We start from the raw sequence: 16,538 nt of genomic DNA, 5'->3' as shown, positions 1-16,538 counted from the left end.
TTAGACGTATAGCATACAAACAACCTATTTATTTGTAAAGCCCTGTTTTTTCCCAGGATGTCAGTGGTGTTTAAATGTGACCACATGCAGGTGATTTAAAATTACTTTGACTGCTTAACATGGAGTCACACAGATGCAGACGCAGATGTGTATTTGGAGGCCGTACAGCACTCCTCATCAGCATTCAGGATAAATGTTTCGTCTTAGCTCATTGTTGGGTGAGACGGTTACTGCACGGCACTCAGTAACAAATTCAGGCTACTCTTAAGCCTAAACTATCCACACAATAAATGCAAAGACATGTTTTCCTGATCATCGCAGATGTTTAATTAGTAAACATGGGAAATTGAGGTTGTCATTTGATGTTCTCTCATTGCTCGTGCCTCCATAAAGACGCCTCTTTATACAAGACTTTAAATGAAACATACAATTGTTTTGGGACTGCAGCCTCATATACATAGTGCTTGGTGATTGCTAAATGAAATTTGCATTTGCAAAGAGACAAGTCAAGTCAAGCACTATTAACATTTTGTTTTTGTTCAGGTCTTTGTCTTCTCTTTTTTAAATTTAAGCTTCAATTTTAAGTCAAATTTATGCTATTATTCATTTTGAGCTGTAAAAATACAATCAGTGTCTAAGCCTAGTTTTTAATGGAAATGTTTACTGTCCTCATCCAAGGGCAGTTCAGCAAGTGAACAGAAGAGAACTTTCATTATGCATGCCACAAGCTGTCTTGAGTGGTAATAGTAGCTCACAGGATATTTGTCCAATTTTTATTTTACTTCAAGGCCCAGATATTCCTTTATACTGGAGCATAAAGTCATGCTGCACAGTGAAGGCTTTCATCAGGTAGCAGCAGAGATGCAGGTATTTTATCACGGCATGCCTCAATGCAGTTTGTCACAGTGCAACAAGCTTGGCAGTACAGTTGCCCCCGGCTTGGAAAGGACCTTTTGTCCATCCAAGGATTCAGCCAGCCCAGTTTATGTCACTTTGTCAAATCATGCATGAATGCATCTCTTCATGTGGTTTCAAGGTAGTGCGAGTCACTGTGCTAGAGTGAGCTCGCAGACAGCTCTGTGGCCTTTTTTTGAACTCACTCACTGTCACTGATCTGGCATCGAGCTACAGTTTAGTGTCCAGGTGGCTGCCTGAGCACGCCTGGTGTGTCCACATTTTAAGTCCCGTTACAACACCACTGGCTCTGTGTCTGTGTGCTGGCTCAGAGGGGTGAAACCCAGCTACTGATAGTTCCACTCACTGGGAGAGCAGACATCCTCAAACACACAGCGCAAATCTGTAAGCCAAACATACTTAGGAAATGTGTGCATGCATGTGTACACAAGCTTTTGCATGTAGATATATATACAGAAACATGCAGTGTACGCAGAATATGGATTTAGGGATAGCATTGCATTTCCTTCCAGTCTAGTTGTGGTTAGAGGTCATTCCAGATGTCTTTCTACCCAACAAGTTTTTCCAGTTACTCCTGTAGGATCCCAGCGTGTTCCCAGGCTACATGAGTTATGTAATCTCTCTAGCCAGTTCTGAATCTACCCCAGGGTGTCGAGCCCTGGAGGTATCCTAGTAAGATTCCTGTACTACCTCTCTTCGATGTGAGGCAGCAGTGACTGTACTCCCTCTGGATGTCTAAGCTCCTCACTCTATCTCTGAGCCCAGCCACTCTACAGAGGAAACCCATTTCAGCCACTTTTTCCACAATCTCATTGTTTCGGTCACTACATGGAGCTTACGACTATAGGTGAGAGTTGGAATATAAACCCAGCAGTAGATCAAGAGCTTTGCCTTCCGACTCAGCTTCCTCCTCACCACAACGGTCCGGTGTGACGCCTGCATTACTGGAACGGCACTGCAGAAGTTTTTAACTCTCTGAATCCCCAGCAGTTTCTGTGTTTTTTGCTCCTGTCAACATTTTCACTCACTATAGGCTCACTTTCCACTGCAATATAAATCCCTGAAACTTGAAAACAACCCAGCCATGGCTAAAAGTCAAGAGGACTGACAAACGTCTTGTGCAGCACAACAAAGCTAGTGTTATAATTTATGAAAATAAATCAATAAAGATTACATTTCTGTGATTATTCATTTTACAATTCAAGAAATGTCGACATGTACAACATTTTTCATAGTTCCCACAGGTGTTACTAGGGAAAAAATGGTGGCTGTACATTTCAATTCAATTTTATTCATATAGCACCAATTACAATTCACATTGTCCCAAGACGCTTTACAGAACCTATATGACTGAACGTCTAGAGCAGCCCTAAGGCAACAGTGGTCAGAAAAAACTTCCCTTTAACAAGAAGAAACCTTGAGAAAAACCTGACTCATGTGGGGGGACCCATCTGCCGCTGGCTGGCGGGTTACATGCCACTTCTTTTTGTCTGAACCAGCTGAATCTCTCCTCTTTTTGTTGTCAGACTCTGAAGGTCCGTCTTTATCCATTCCATCTTCTCCTTGCCTCTTGTAAACCCAAAGCTCAGACTTCTACATGCTATACATGTTTTATTACCTACATTATTAATTTGCTTCCACATTTGTCTCCTCTCTTCTCTGTGTGAACACAGCCTGCAGTTCAGCCCAGTTCAGCTACAAGGCCCCAGAATTTTAGTTGGTCACAGCTGAGTTGCATATGACTTCTCGATTGTCCTGAGGACCACAGAACCTTTAGTCATTTGTAGAGTTTGGTTACTCCACACAGTTACATTTTGATAACTTTCTACATGAGACATGTAACAGTGATTTGGATGAAATGTCCCAATTTTAAACTTGGTGGTGAACCGAAGTCACACATGGGTAATATGGGGCCAATCAGAAAGCTGGAAAGTCTTCCGCTTCCTGTACCTGTTTTTGCAGTTTCTTACTATGATTTATTTTGACTTATGCCTCAAGAAAAGCATATTTTCTGTGCAATTTATTCTAGTAAAAGGCACTGTATTATTAATTAGGACCCAAGGCCTTACATGTGAAACCAGCTACCGCCAACATAGATTTTCATTCTTGAAGGTTAGAAAGGAACTCATAATCAATATTGACGTGGAAACAAAGCTCAATACATCAAGTAACAGAAAGTGATTAGATCTTGAAGCGGAGTCACTCAGGTGCCTGATACCAAACTTTATTAAAATAGATAAACTGGTACATCTATAGTGAAAGGTTCACAGAAAAAGCAAAGAACCAAAGAAAAATCGCAAATTTTAGGTGTGAAAATTTGGGCGAGAAGGACTGCAAACTCAGCAGAGAGCTGCAGTCAAGTGACTTCTCAAAGAGGTGAACGTAAGGTGAGCTGTGACTGAACTGTGTTATGGCATAATACGCTCTCCTGTCCTGCTGTTTTCAGTCACTTTTTAAAAAGATTACTCACATTTGAGTTTTGTCCTGAATTAAAGAGTCAGAAAATGAATGACGCAAACAACAACGAGTCGATGATGATCAATCAGGTCGTGGCTTCACTGTCAAACTTTTTAGGACTCATCCACAAACTGTGCCGTAACCATTTGTCTCACCTCAGCATGTGTATTAGGGTGTGTTAGGGACATCTGTTTGTTTCTGTGGCATTCTAATGGCCCCTTGTCATCTTGCGTGTATCGACAATACATCTCCAAGTGCGGCAGGTGTTCCTCGCGGCAGCCATCACCGCCTCTTCATGCGGTGTGTCATCAGCGGAGCAGGCCATCGGGGAAAAAAAAAAGAAAGAAAAAAGATCCCCCTCCACTCACCTAGCACCACTCACGTCCTCCATTCTATTTGGCATGGGCCCTGGAAAACAATCATCCCGGCCATGCACCACTGCTTCCCATTATCAGTCTCATTTACCCACATTTGTCTTTGCATTTTCCTTTCCTCCTCTCGCTCTTTTCTTCCATCGCGTCTCTGTTTAATTGTCTTTGTCTTCCTTTGTCCCTGATGTTGTGCAGCTCTTGCCTGTGTTCCTACTTTCCAGCCCCCTCTCCCTCTTGTTCTTCCTACCTTACTTCCTCTTCCTTCATCTTATTATTCCTCATTCCATTCATCCACTCTCTTCCATGTCTCTTTACCCATCCTTTCCTCCACATGGCAAATACGCACAGAGACGTTCTCTCAAGTCTCAGCCCAATCTTCATTATCCGTCTCCTTCATTTTATCCGCTAATAACCCATTCAACTCCACTCGCTTAATCTCTGTGTTTATCCCCCCTGCCTACACTCACACACTCTCCCATAATCTATAATTGAATCCTCTCACACACAGGAGAGCTGCTCTTTTTAACACCACAACTCTTCGTAAGAGGAACACGTGCACACACTCACTCACAAACTCACACAAACGCTCGCACAGCCTCCCTCTCTTGCTCTAACCCCGTGCACCGTCCCTGCATTGTTGTAACAGTAATTCCACTCTTTTTCTCGGCTCACATTTAATTAGCCGGGCTGGTATCACACTGTGTGACTTCTGTGTCTCCACAAAAGAGACCGGCGGCTGCGAGGGCAGTTGGGAAAGGAGGCCGAGGCACCAGTTGAACAGTGTGTGCATGCACTGAATGGACAACCCAAGGCTGCATGCTAGCTTTGGCCCAGTTTGAGTGGAAATTTTGTGTGAGGAGAACACAGCAGACTGTACAGTAACTATTGGCATCCTGTTCTGTCGTAATGCTTGTTTTCACTCTTAAACAATAGATAGAAAAACTCGGCAAGGAGCCATTCATGGGAAAAGTGTTTTGGTAGCTCTGACTTTGGCAGTGTGCACTACATTGTCAGTATATAAGATAGATGTTTCTAGAACCTCTGCAATTTAATAGAACAGTCTCCAGTAAGTCTTACTTTGTTAAAGGTTGAAATGTTCAGTTTTTGTTAAAGCTCTTTTGGAAAACAGAGCGATGTCTTGCTCTAACTGTATGGGTCAATATAAAACTGAGGGACTTTTGAAGTCCATGGGTTGTATCTTGCCTACATTTTTATTGAAAGTAAAAAAAACTAATGTTTTTTATGTTCATTATGATCATGTCTTTACAAATTCCAGAATTATTTATTATGGAAACAATCATTTATTAATAAAAAATGACTGGATATCATTAAAATGTCAACTAAATAACCGTCCCACTTTCATAACAACCACCTTCTAATTAGCTAAACAATAATAAAATGAGCTGATTCAAAAATATTTTTGATTGTGTTCTTTTTTAAGTTGAGATAATTATGACATATTTCTTTTTTGGTAATGTGTCAAATTTTGTATGAAAAATGTGTGTCCGAGAAATCACTTTCAAGTGTGGATTTATCACGTCAACAGGTTTACTACAATATCTTTATAAATAGCTTTCAGTTTAAATTTTACTCAATTGTATACATAATATTTAGAAGAATGTTTGTGTAAAAATGCCATGTGGTGTTTGGTTATAGGTGGCCATGTTGATTTTATGCCTGAAAACAGCAAAAATGTCAACTATTTTACAAAAAGTCCCGCAATTATATATTGACCCGTATGATCTTTTTAAAGGCTGTAGTTTAAAGTGTTGTTAGGCTGTATTACATTTTACTGACAGATCATTTGTCCATCTCATTAATATCAGTGGTATTGTAGAGTGTAGTAATATTTACCACAAATCATTTAGCTATAATTTAGCTTTCTAACCTGTAAGTTCCTTCCTTCTGAATGTTGATAAAGCTGTGCGTTTACAGTAAAAATGGTGCTGAACCCTGCGACATCTTTGCTCACTGTGGGGTCATTTTTCACTACAATATCAAGTTCTGCACCTCTATGGAAACAGCAGAAGTGTAGTTAGAAGTAGAGAGAACTAAATATTATCTTTTGAGGAGTTTTACAGAGATGCAGTGTCATAAATCATAAAAAAAGAAAAGTTGAATTTGATTATTCTTTAAAAGGAATTGTAATAACATTTATGCTCAGATGTGTTACAGATAGTGGAAAAAGCAGTGAGTCTACATACTATGAATATTTTACCACTCACATTAATTGGTTTCCATAGTTTTCTCTGCTCTGTGTAAACACAACCTGTGGTTCAGCCCAGTTCAGCCACAAGAGTTGCAAATGTTTCACTCGTGTCTTTTTTTTTTTGCCCTGAGGAGCTCAGAATTTTTCATTTTTTTTATTTTCTCTGCTTAGAGCAAACGTTTTACTGTTGGTGAATTTTTGAATGACACATAATTTTAACGGAAAGTTCAAAGTTCTTTTCTTTCTTTCTTTGTACAGTTTCTAGCTCTGATAAATGGTGTAATTTTTTTTAAAAAGATGACTTGCATTTTAAACCCTGCAGAAGGTTTCGCAGGGTTCAATACATTTAACTACTTTTCCGCACATGAAGTCTGCTGTACCAAAGAAAGTCGCTTTTGTAGAACCAGACTCATCTCCACAGCACTGAGTCAGGTCTGGCTGCACCTTATTGTTGTTCTACTTAAGGGGAGAAACACTCTGGATGGTTTCTATTTCTTTTTGGTGGACTATGCTTTTAAAAAAAAAACTTTTTCCACAACAGTTGGGAAAGCCTGCAACAATGTCCCTGTTAGTCAGCAGACGTTGTAAACATATTCTTTGTAGATCTTTTCAGCCATTCACTGAAAGAACCAAGCCTAGATCTTTGTCAAAACTTGACATTTTCAGCGTGTAGTTTGCTGCAAGGAGGCTGTTGTTTCCCATAGCAAAGAGGATTTGCAAAAAATAGCATGCAGATAGGGCAATAGGAGAAAAATGCTGCATGAAACGACATGAAAGTCCTCAATGACAGCTTCTACCTGCAGTCTATGTCTAGGGATTCACACCAACCCATTCATGAGCTTACTGAGTCTTTGTCTCAGAGTCGATCGTTACTTTTTCTGTGGTTAACTTAGTAATTGATTCCTCATTGAAGTCACTGTATGAATGATCTTTTACGCTAACAAAATCCTTTTCTGCAGTTTTATTTGCTCCACTGTGTGTGGAGTCAATAAAACTCAGAACTTCCTAAATGAAACTAAAATGAAAACTCTGAAACACTTAAAAAGCAAAAGCATCTCTCCTGACTAGACTGAAATTACAGACTCTGATCTTCCCTAAAAGCAGGATGTAATTGGGGCTGTAATTTTTACTGGAGCATGGGGTAAAGAAACAGACGTACGCGGTCTGGCCAGGATTAAAATCAATGATCAGGGCATGTAATATTAAAACCACCCCATCTCCCCTAGAGCGCAATATTTCATCTAAATGGGACATAATAGTCCTGTCAAGCAGACCCACAAGGCCCTGAGTTATTGTCATTTGCTTTTTCACAAACAAAAGTTAAGTTTGAACTTCTAATGGGCAAGAAAGATAATCACATCACCACAGGTGCTCTTCCTGTGGCCTACTTTAGCGAATAGGAAAGCATATTTTGGTATGCATTGTAAGTACGAAGCAGTATTGATGTGTGCAGGTGATTGATCGGCTGATCCGAGGGTCTGTCTATGGCTGGATCTTGTGGTGGGATGAGACCACCTTGGTCCAGCAAGCATTGATTTCCCCTCCTCAGCAAATCTTACACATTGTTGGGTGCAATAAAGCTTCCTGACAGCATCTCTTTACCCACATTCTCACTGGTTTCCCCAGTTTGATAATTTGAAAGGTCACCGATAAGTGTGTCTTCTGTTGTGTTTGTGTGCGCCTGGGAGTGTGTTTTTAAATGTTAATGTGTACACTTTATTGCTTTATCGGCCTGTAGCTCGGAAGGGGAGCTTGTTTACAAGATGTTGCCGGTGGTCTAATCTGAACCGATCTCGTCTGGCTCGTCGCAGCCGGCTGCTTTTTTATCTGCTGCGATCATTAAACTGTGATCATTAAACGACCGTTAAAGATCCCAAACATGTGCATTTTCAACACTTTTAACCATATTAAGTGTAAATTTGATTGTTTTGCACATTGCCAGTTTTAAATACAACTGCATTGATTCAGGAGTGAATGAAGCAAAGAGAATTTTCATTTTAATTTAACCCTCGTGTTGTCTTCAGGTCAAGAATTTCCTGGTCGCTATATTTAATAGCATAGAGAAACCCCTAAATGACCTTCTGTCAACTTGAAATTTTCCATGCTGTACACTTCTCTGTACATTTCTGGTACTTTCTTAAGATATAGAAGTACTATCTCTTGCTAAACAAATAGTGTTTACACCTATGCAGTACCTTTAGCAGCAATAATAGTGATTATAAACCTCTACTTTAGTAAAGAATACATTTATAACATGTGTGATGTAATAAAAACGAGTGGTGTCCATGATTAAACATGGTCTTTCTGCCTTCTGGAGAGGGAAAATCCAGACATTCACAAAATGTGTGATGCATGACAAGTTGCTTCTTCATGTAAAATTTGATTTTTGGTTGAAATTTCAATGAAGCTGCTCTATTTTTGAGGCTCTGTGGAGGCAGGTCATTTTTGACTGAGGACAAGAGGAGTGTACAGGATCTTAATACAACATGAGGGTTAACTAAAAAAAAAGGCTCATTGAGAAGAATCTTTTTTCAAAGAGCATCACGGCTAAACATGCAGCAGAACAAATTAGCAAGTTACAATTTGTTTTCAGTCAAGCTTTCAGGTTTTTCTGGTGTAGTCAAAGAAGAACTGCGTCGCTGTGACAAAAAATGTATGGCCTTGGTTACTTTAGTTTCTAGTGTCCCTGAAACACAAGCTGTGGGTTTGAATATTCAATTTGACGTTGAAGTATACGTGGCCGGCAAACTGCAGTGACTCTGGAATCATTTTCTGCCATCTGTGTCTCTTCCCAGGTGAAATCGGTGAAGACAGGCTCCGTATTCTGGACCATTGGCTGCTGTCTGTCCTATTTTTACATGGTAAGAACAGTTTGCAAACACTGACACAAACACACAAACTATGGGCTTCTTCACGCTGCCTGACAAACGGATTTATTCATTGATTAAGTTCCACAGGGAAGACTTGTGCATAATTTAGAGCTCTGACAACTTTGCCCATTAACCCTCGTGTTGTCCTGCGGGTCAGAATTGACCCGTTTTATAGTTTTAAAATGTGTAAAAAATAAAATAAAATTAAAAGAATTTAAAAAACTTTCACAGTGAAACTTCTGATGTCCACATTTTCAACATTTTTGGGAAATTTTTTAACATTTTTTGGTGGGAAAAAAAGAAAAAAATGTTAAAAATGTTTCTTTCAGAACATTCACAAAAAATCAATCAAAATCCAGCGAATATCGCTGGATTTTGATTGATATTTTTGTGAATGTTCTTAAAGAAAATATTAGACGTTTTACTGATATATATGTAATCACTTTAGATATTTTTCAGAAATTTGGGGATTTTTTTTGCTGAATTTTTGGATTTTTTTCAGACAGAGAAACAATATTTTTTTGGGTGCCCATAAGTGAAGACAACAGGAGGGTTAATGAATTAGCCTGATTTCACTGCATTATATCATATTAATCTGAAAATCTTTTGCACTTAAACGAGCACAACAAAACGTGTGAAGATGTCACCTTTACTGCATATTTTCTAATCAGCATTTTTCTGTATTTAAGACCAGATGATTTACTGAGAAAATATTGAACAGATGAATCAATAAGGAAAATAATGGCAGTTGTAGCCTAAGGTTATTTACGTTTTTGTCAGTTCTGGTCCCTGTTTATTGATTGTAGTTCTTAGAAAACCATTTTTTTTCTATTTTTTTCAATTTTTATTTTTGATTATTCCATATCATGCACAGTTGATATAAATTAGCTTTTTTTAATGGTGGAAATGTACACTGGAAATAAAATAAATGTTTTTTCTTTAAAAAAACAAACTATTTTACATTAGTCTTGAACTGCTAGTAGCTGATTCTGAGTTCATACTAAAATGCTGCATTTTCTGCAGGAAACACTTCGTCGTGTTTTTCAGGCTTGCACCATTCATTTCCTTTCACTTAAGCTGTCTTCTGTAAATTGCTAACTTGCCATTTCTGCAACACTATAAGACCATATTTTAAAGCTTTATATCTACTCGAACTGACTATAGCATAGAAGGTTCGGAATTTACCTTTAGGTGATGGTACTGAGCGGCATTTTTCTTTCTTCTGTGAGCAGCTCGCTCCAATTCAGAACTGGGTCGTGATAATAAGCCCGGCCCCTGAGATGGTTCTGTTGGGGTGGCTGTGTTCTGTCCAGCTGTGACATGGCACAGGATGGAAGCCGGGAGGGGCAGCGTCGCCAGCGGTTCTGGTATTATTTATGAATTCGGCCACAAGCTCGTCAGAGGGTTGGTGAGAGAGATAAGATAAAACGACGGTCCAGGCACACTGCCTCGGCGACAGATTGTTTGTATGTTTGTGTTCGCGTGTGATAGGGAGCGTGAGCGCCTACGAACATCTCCGGCTCCTTGCTCATTCCGGCCTTAATCTCTGTGGCCGGCAGTGAGACAGATGTCAAATGAAACAGATTACCGAAATCCAGCTTCATCGATCACGCCACATCCAAAGGGGGTTCAGAGAGGACTGTAGAGTCAAGAGAAAAGGAGAGGACAGAGGAGTGGTTGAAAGATGAATGGAGCAGGAGACGAACCAGAGAGTGCAGACAGACGGAGACAAAGGAATAGAGAGGCAATGAATAAAGGATAGAGGGGACAGAGAGATGGTGAGAAACGCCAAATAGGACAGGGGAGGGAATATACTGTGATGTGTAACTTCCACACTGTCCTATTTGGAAGCAGTGGGAACATTGAGTCTCCATGCTTCTTTCTCCTTATTACTACTTCCTCTCCTTCACACTCACTCTCTCCCTCCCTCTCCTCAGTGATGTGATGTTTCTCTGTACTCTATCTGCAGCCCACCCACCTCTGCAGAGAGCAACAAACTAGGTTTGTATGTCTCTATCGACACCGCCAGGTTCAACCTCCACCATCTACTATTGGTCTGCGTACACTGGTTGGCCTGTCCTAGTATTTATTTACCATCCTATCACCTTATGCAGTCAGTTTAATTAGGATATAGCCAAGACTGAGTTTTCCTGTGGGGCTCAATTGGATTGGACATTTGTGAGGCAGAGGGAGAGATCTCCTGCCTGGACATTGGTATAATCTGAGCAGAGAGAGGACAGAGAAGGACGAGATTAAGAAGAGGATCAGAGGAGTTGGACCCACTGATGGACGGGGGCCAGCGAAATTTTCTGGAAGCTGTGCAGCATCCTCCTTTCAAGAGAGCAGAGTGGGCGAGGGTGAGGTGAAGGGGAAAAGCAGGACAGAGCAAAAGAAGATGCAAGAATCAGCTGCACTGATGTTCGTTCCCAACACTTTGACTTCTTCCGGTGTCTAAACTCTCCACAGTCTCCGCTGGCAGAGTAGCCCTTAACATCAGGGCATGTCACAAACTTAGAATTATTGATTAAATGTTCTGAACACAAGTTTCCTCAGGCGATTGTATAAAAGATGCCATTTAATTTGACTTTTTAATAGCACTAATGTATCAGCAGCTGTCTGTTGGACTAGCATTGTGTCATGATTTCTGCTCACCAGTAGAGCAGACATCATTGTGATATTGATGAAGAGTAAAAAGCAAGCAGTAGTTTGGCTTTTGCCCAAGCCTTACCCTGAAGAGATAAACCTAAGGCTCAATGTAAATATTAAGGATCAGACCCTACAGTATTATATGTGACATAAATTTACCTAACTAATTTAAATGTTATGCTTCAGATCCTAAAGTATTATGCTTATTTACCTGACCAATTTAAATATTAAGGCTCAGACCCTACAATATTATACAAATTTACTGAACTATCGTAGATATTAGAGGTCAGACCCAACTATAATTTACATATTTACCTGACTAATTTAAATATTCATTTTCAACAATATTTTGACAAATTTCCTGGACTAACTTAAATAACATGGTTCAGACCCTGCAATTTTATACAAATTTGACTAATTTAAATGTTAGGGTTCAGACCCTACAATATTATACACATTTACTTGACTTACATCAATATTATGGTTAAGACCCCATAATATTATGCATTATTAACGTACTAATGCAAATATTAAGGCTCAGACCCTACAATATTTCTACAAATATCCTGGATTAACTTAAAGAACAAGGTTCAGAGACCCTACAATTTTATGCATATTTACTTTAAAAATTTAAATGTTAAAGTTTAGACCATTCGATATCCATACAAATTTACTGGACTGACTGGAATAACAAGGTTCAGACCCCACAATTTTATACAGAACTGAGCTTCGACTCAATTTCCATGGAGGGGCTGAGGATAAATTCATGTTCGCAGTCACAGTAAATTTGCAACCCAGTGAGGTTTTGCATCTTAGACAAGCTTGTATATAGATAAATATGTATGTAACAGTATGATCCAGATTGACACAGAAGGCCTGAACACTTCTGTGCCACCTTAAAGTCTTAATGACCCAGAAGGTCAGTGCTGTTGTTAGAAAAGGCACAGCTAACAAATAGTTACACACATAAACAGAACATTCATTTTCATTCCCCTAAATACTCAGAGCAACGTTTAACAAGAGCATTGGGCTGGAAACACTCGTACACACAAATGCATATGCATCCACACACAGACACACAAACAGAGTAAAACCCTTCTCTCTGTTGCATGCTGTCTTCTCTACAACCTCTTCAGAGTGGCCCTGTGGTCATCAGATAAGCCCGCTATGAAATGCAGAGAGTGATAACGGCTAAAAGGCTTGGCTCCAAACATTTTCTGATTCCTGCCCTCGGCTGTTACCCTGTGGCTCGGGCAGGGGGCTGGATGTTAGAGCTATAATTTCAAATGGAGCTTGTTCGTGCTCATGCACAGACACACACAGCGTTGGATGGTGTCACGGGCATTCGTCTTCGCATGGTCCTCTAATGTGAGCAGAAGGCCATTTTCCCCCATTCGTTTTTCCCTCAAAGTGATTGTTCCTCAAGACTCAAGAGGTGAAACTGCAATGTACGGATGATAAATACCAGACAGCGGCGCCAACTTCGTGTCATGTCGATGTTGCTGCATTTTTCAATCTCTGACTGGTGAATACTGTGCAGGGAAAGACCGAAATGGTAATTAACTCTGTGATTTTTTTTTTTTTTTTTTTAGCCATGCTGTATGTAATGCACTAGCGATGAAAATGTTGCTGTCGGTTGTTCCACTGCTTTGATCGAGACTGAAATAACTCAACAACTACTGAACTGATTACTGATGTGAAGCAAAAACACAGACCTACCACAATATTAAAACGACTGACAGGCAGGAAGGGGATCTTTGGGCACCTCACGATTCAGGGGCGACGATTTGACTATAAAACAATTATTGATGCTTCTTAAATTTATGTATACTGATGCACTTTTTTACAACACGCATTTCTTTTTGTTCCACTGCAAAAGCTTTCATCATTTGCAAATTGTAAAAACACCATTGTATGCAGCAGTGCTTGAAATCCCTGTTTTTTCCACAGCGGAATAAGGACACAGATCCTTGACAATAAATGACGCGATGGCCTTCGTAATTCACTTCGCCTTTTCCGATGAGGGTGGCAGCTTTCTAATTGCTTCCTCGATTGTTCTCTGGTCGGTAGCGCCACTGGTAGCCACGGCAACAACAGCCTGCCGTCTCCCTGACGTCTCCGTCAGGTGGAATCGAGTTACGAGGCTTCTCAGCAGCTGTTTGGATCTCACAACGAGGTGGGTGGCGGTGCGGTCAGCCATGTTTGTTTTCCTCTGTACGCGTGTTGGCGTGTTCGCTCCAGGTGCGCATCCCAAAGTGGAGATGACGCGTACCGCACTTCTTAGTTCCACATTCTTTACAACCTTCTGTATTACTTTAATCAACAGCTTTAAATAATCGAAATCTGGACGTTTGTGAATTGATTTAGATTCTTCCACGTCCGAATCACGATGCATCTAAAAATCTGAAATTTCCACCACCCCAACTGACAGGTAAAATAAATAACATAATTTTGCTTTATTTAAGTGTTCTGCTGGGAACCCTCAGTTCTCACTAAATATCTATATGTTACATTGACACGTACCACCCACCTAAGCATTGTTCCAGTCTAAGCACAACCCTCTCCATGGCAACAGCACTCCCCAATGGCGATGGCCTGTCCCAGCAAGACATTGTGCTCCACCTCACCTCAAAAACTGCTGAGGAACAGCTCGAGGAACATGACAAAAAAGGCGTTGACTTGAACTCCAAACTCCTCAGATCTCAATGTGATCAAGCTTCCACAGGATGCATTGGAACAAGACTGAAGCACTCCAGCTCGCAGCCCCCACAGCTGAAAGGATCCACTGCTAACATCCCACTGTTTCAAAAGCTCAGTGTTGTTTTGGCGGCACAAGGACGACCTGCACAATATTAGGCAGCTGGTTTTATTGTTGTCGATGCATACTCTGGTGATTCACATGTCTGACTCAGCAGATCTAGGTTGTGGGAATAACCCTGACATTGGCATATGGGTGTTACAGTTTTGTTCATAACATGAAACAACAACAGCAAGCTCTAGGTTGCAACCTACCGCACTCAAAGTGAAACAGAAAGTTTTGCCAAGGATTTAAATCTAACAGTCAGGCACCCCTGCTAGTTTTTTGCAGTGGATTATTTGTTTTGATTAGTGTTTGTGTATTTGGATGCAAATGTTACACCATAGCAATTTGAACCACGACTGTTTTGAAGGAACACCAAAGCAGCATCTTTCGCTTTGCCCCGCCCACGACGACTTCTTAATGGCACCATGAAGTCGACATTTTTATCTGAGAAATACCTCATGTGTTATTGGATGGATTGTCGTGAAACTCGGTTTGCACATTTATAGCGTCCAGAGAATGAACTTAAATCCTGTTGGTGATTCTACATTTGGAGCCATCGTCAGGTTTAAATTAATATTGTTGAGTGTTTTGGTTTATTGCTAAATACTGGTAGATCTATTGACATGCAGAACACACGCCTGTGCTCAGGTCATTTTTTTGTGGGTACATCTATGTTAAATTACCACATTTTATGTTGCCGTGATTTCTGCCACAAAATTTTTCAAGATTTTAGCCATCAGAAATGATACGATTGAGCAGCCTTGGTGGCGTACTGTGCTCTCTGTTTGCTTTTCTTGTTCATAAATGTTATCATGTTGGCACACTAAATAAAAGATGGTGCCAATGATAACTTTTACCTGCTCAATAGCAGCATGTTAGTATTGGCACTGTGAGTATTTTATCTGGGTAGCATTTAGTTCAAACCACAGCTTTGCCTATGTGTGGTCATAGAGAGCTGCTAGCATGGCTGTAGACTCGTGTTGCTAACAGCCTTGAATGCCAAACATGAAGTCCATTATTGGCTGCATGCCACACTATTAAGTCTTACTTTAAGGCCATAATTTGGTGCATAAACTCTATTTTTTAAAACCCATTTTCCTACTCTTTGCCTATTCTATAACTAATACAACAATAGCTATTCATACAGTTTGTCAGTCACAGCTGTTTAAAATGCTTTAATTCTCCATTTTTATTTGCTTTGTGCCAATGCCAGCCTTGGGAATTTTTCCAATCTCCATCTTCCATCCTACTAACGTGGCATCGAGCCTCTCGCTCTTTTATATCCAAAGGGATAAACAAGCCTCAGAAAAAGTGTTGACTAACTTTGACTCACAATAGTAGAAGTCAATAATGCATCTCACTAATGTCAGGGATTCTAACTCAGAAGGATCAATATTTTAAAGAGCCTGTTTTATTGGGTTTGCCTCGAGGAAAAATGGTGTAGTTTGCATAGCTTTTATGAATGAAAGACCCCTCTGGTGAAAATGTTTTGATCTCCTTGTTAACATGTCCGTACGGTATTTTTTTTATATGCTGGAGGACATATCATGAGTTGAAATAAACAGTCAATTTTCAGTTTTTGTTTTAGATACAATATTTTTAATGCTTTCAGTGGGTGGCAATAAATTTTGGTCAAATTGAGGGTGAATTTTCATTAGTTTCTCAAGCCTTCCTCCACACAGCCTCTGTTTTGCATCATGCATGCTTACAAAAATGAACATAGTGTATTTCCTAAAGTTGTGCAGCTGGTAGCCTAAATCGCTGTGTTTCCACTATTTTGTTTTCAATTAGTTCCCCACGAGTCAGCAACAGAGTCTGGATCAGCCATCCCTGTGTCAACACTGAAAATGAGTCTTAAATTGAAGTCATCTCTGGTATTCAGTCAAGTTACGGTTCACATGTTTCTAATTGGCTGCCACCGTCTGAGGGAACAGATGCAAGTGACTGCCAAAAGATAATTGCACCGGCAAGGAACTTACTTATAATATTTTCTTTCACTTTTCTGCCTTAACATGGTATACGAATGTTTTTTTATCAATTAGACGTGACTTGCCCGTTTTTCTGCGATTGCAAAAAGTGTAATGATTGCTCTTTTCATCCTACTTAACAGGTACAGTGGGGCTCTTTCTGACAAGCTGTTGTGAATAAACGATCAAACAGTTTGACTCTATGTATTCCCCTTCGCTGTTTAATTCACTCTGCCTCTGTGCTGTTTCCACCTCTTTCTAGGTTTTAAATTTGTGCACAAATCTGCTTCACTTTTCCTT

General features: G+C 40.1%; 1 protein-coding gene across 1 annotated transcript in view; it reads left to right on the top strand.

Moving 5' to 3' along the window:
* The window catches only part of LOC111564866 (dolichyl-diphosphooligosaccharide--protein glycosyltransferase subunit STT3B), a 122,149-nt gene that overhangs the window by 63,533 nt on the left and 42,078 nt on the right, over positions 1-16,538 (top strand). Inside the window, exon 4 of the mRNA XM_023264701.3 lies at positions 8,748-8,813. Coding sequence (XP_023120469.1) covers positions 8,748-8,813 — 66 coding nt within the window. The remainder of the gene's footprint in view (positions 1-8,747; positions 8,814-16,538) is intronic.

The sequence above is a fragment of the Amphiprion ocellaris genome, chromosome 15, assembly GCF_022539595.1.
Source record: "Amphiprion ocellaris isolate individual 3 ecotype Okinawa chromosome 15, ASM2253959v1, whole genome shotgun sequence".
NCBI classification, from domain to species: domain Eukaryota; kingdom Metazoa; phylum Chordata; class Actinopteri; family Pomacentridae; genus Amphiprion; species Amphiprion ocellaris.
Note: the sequence above shows the minus strand (reverse complement) of the source record. Positions and strands in the feature narration are given on the sequence as shown.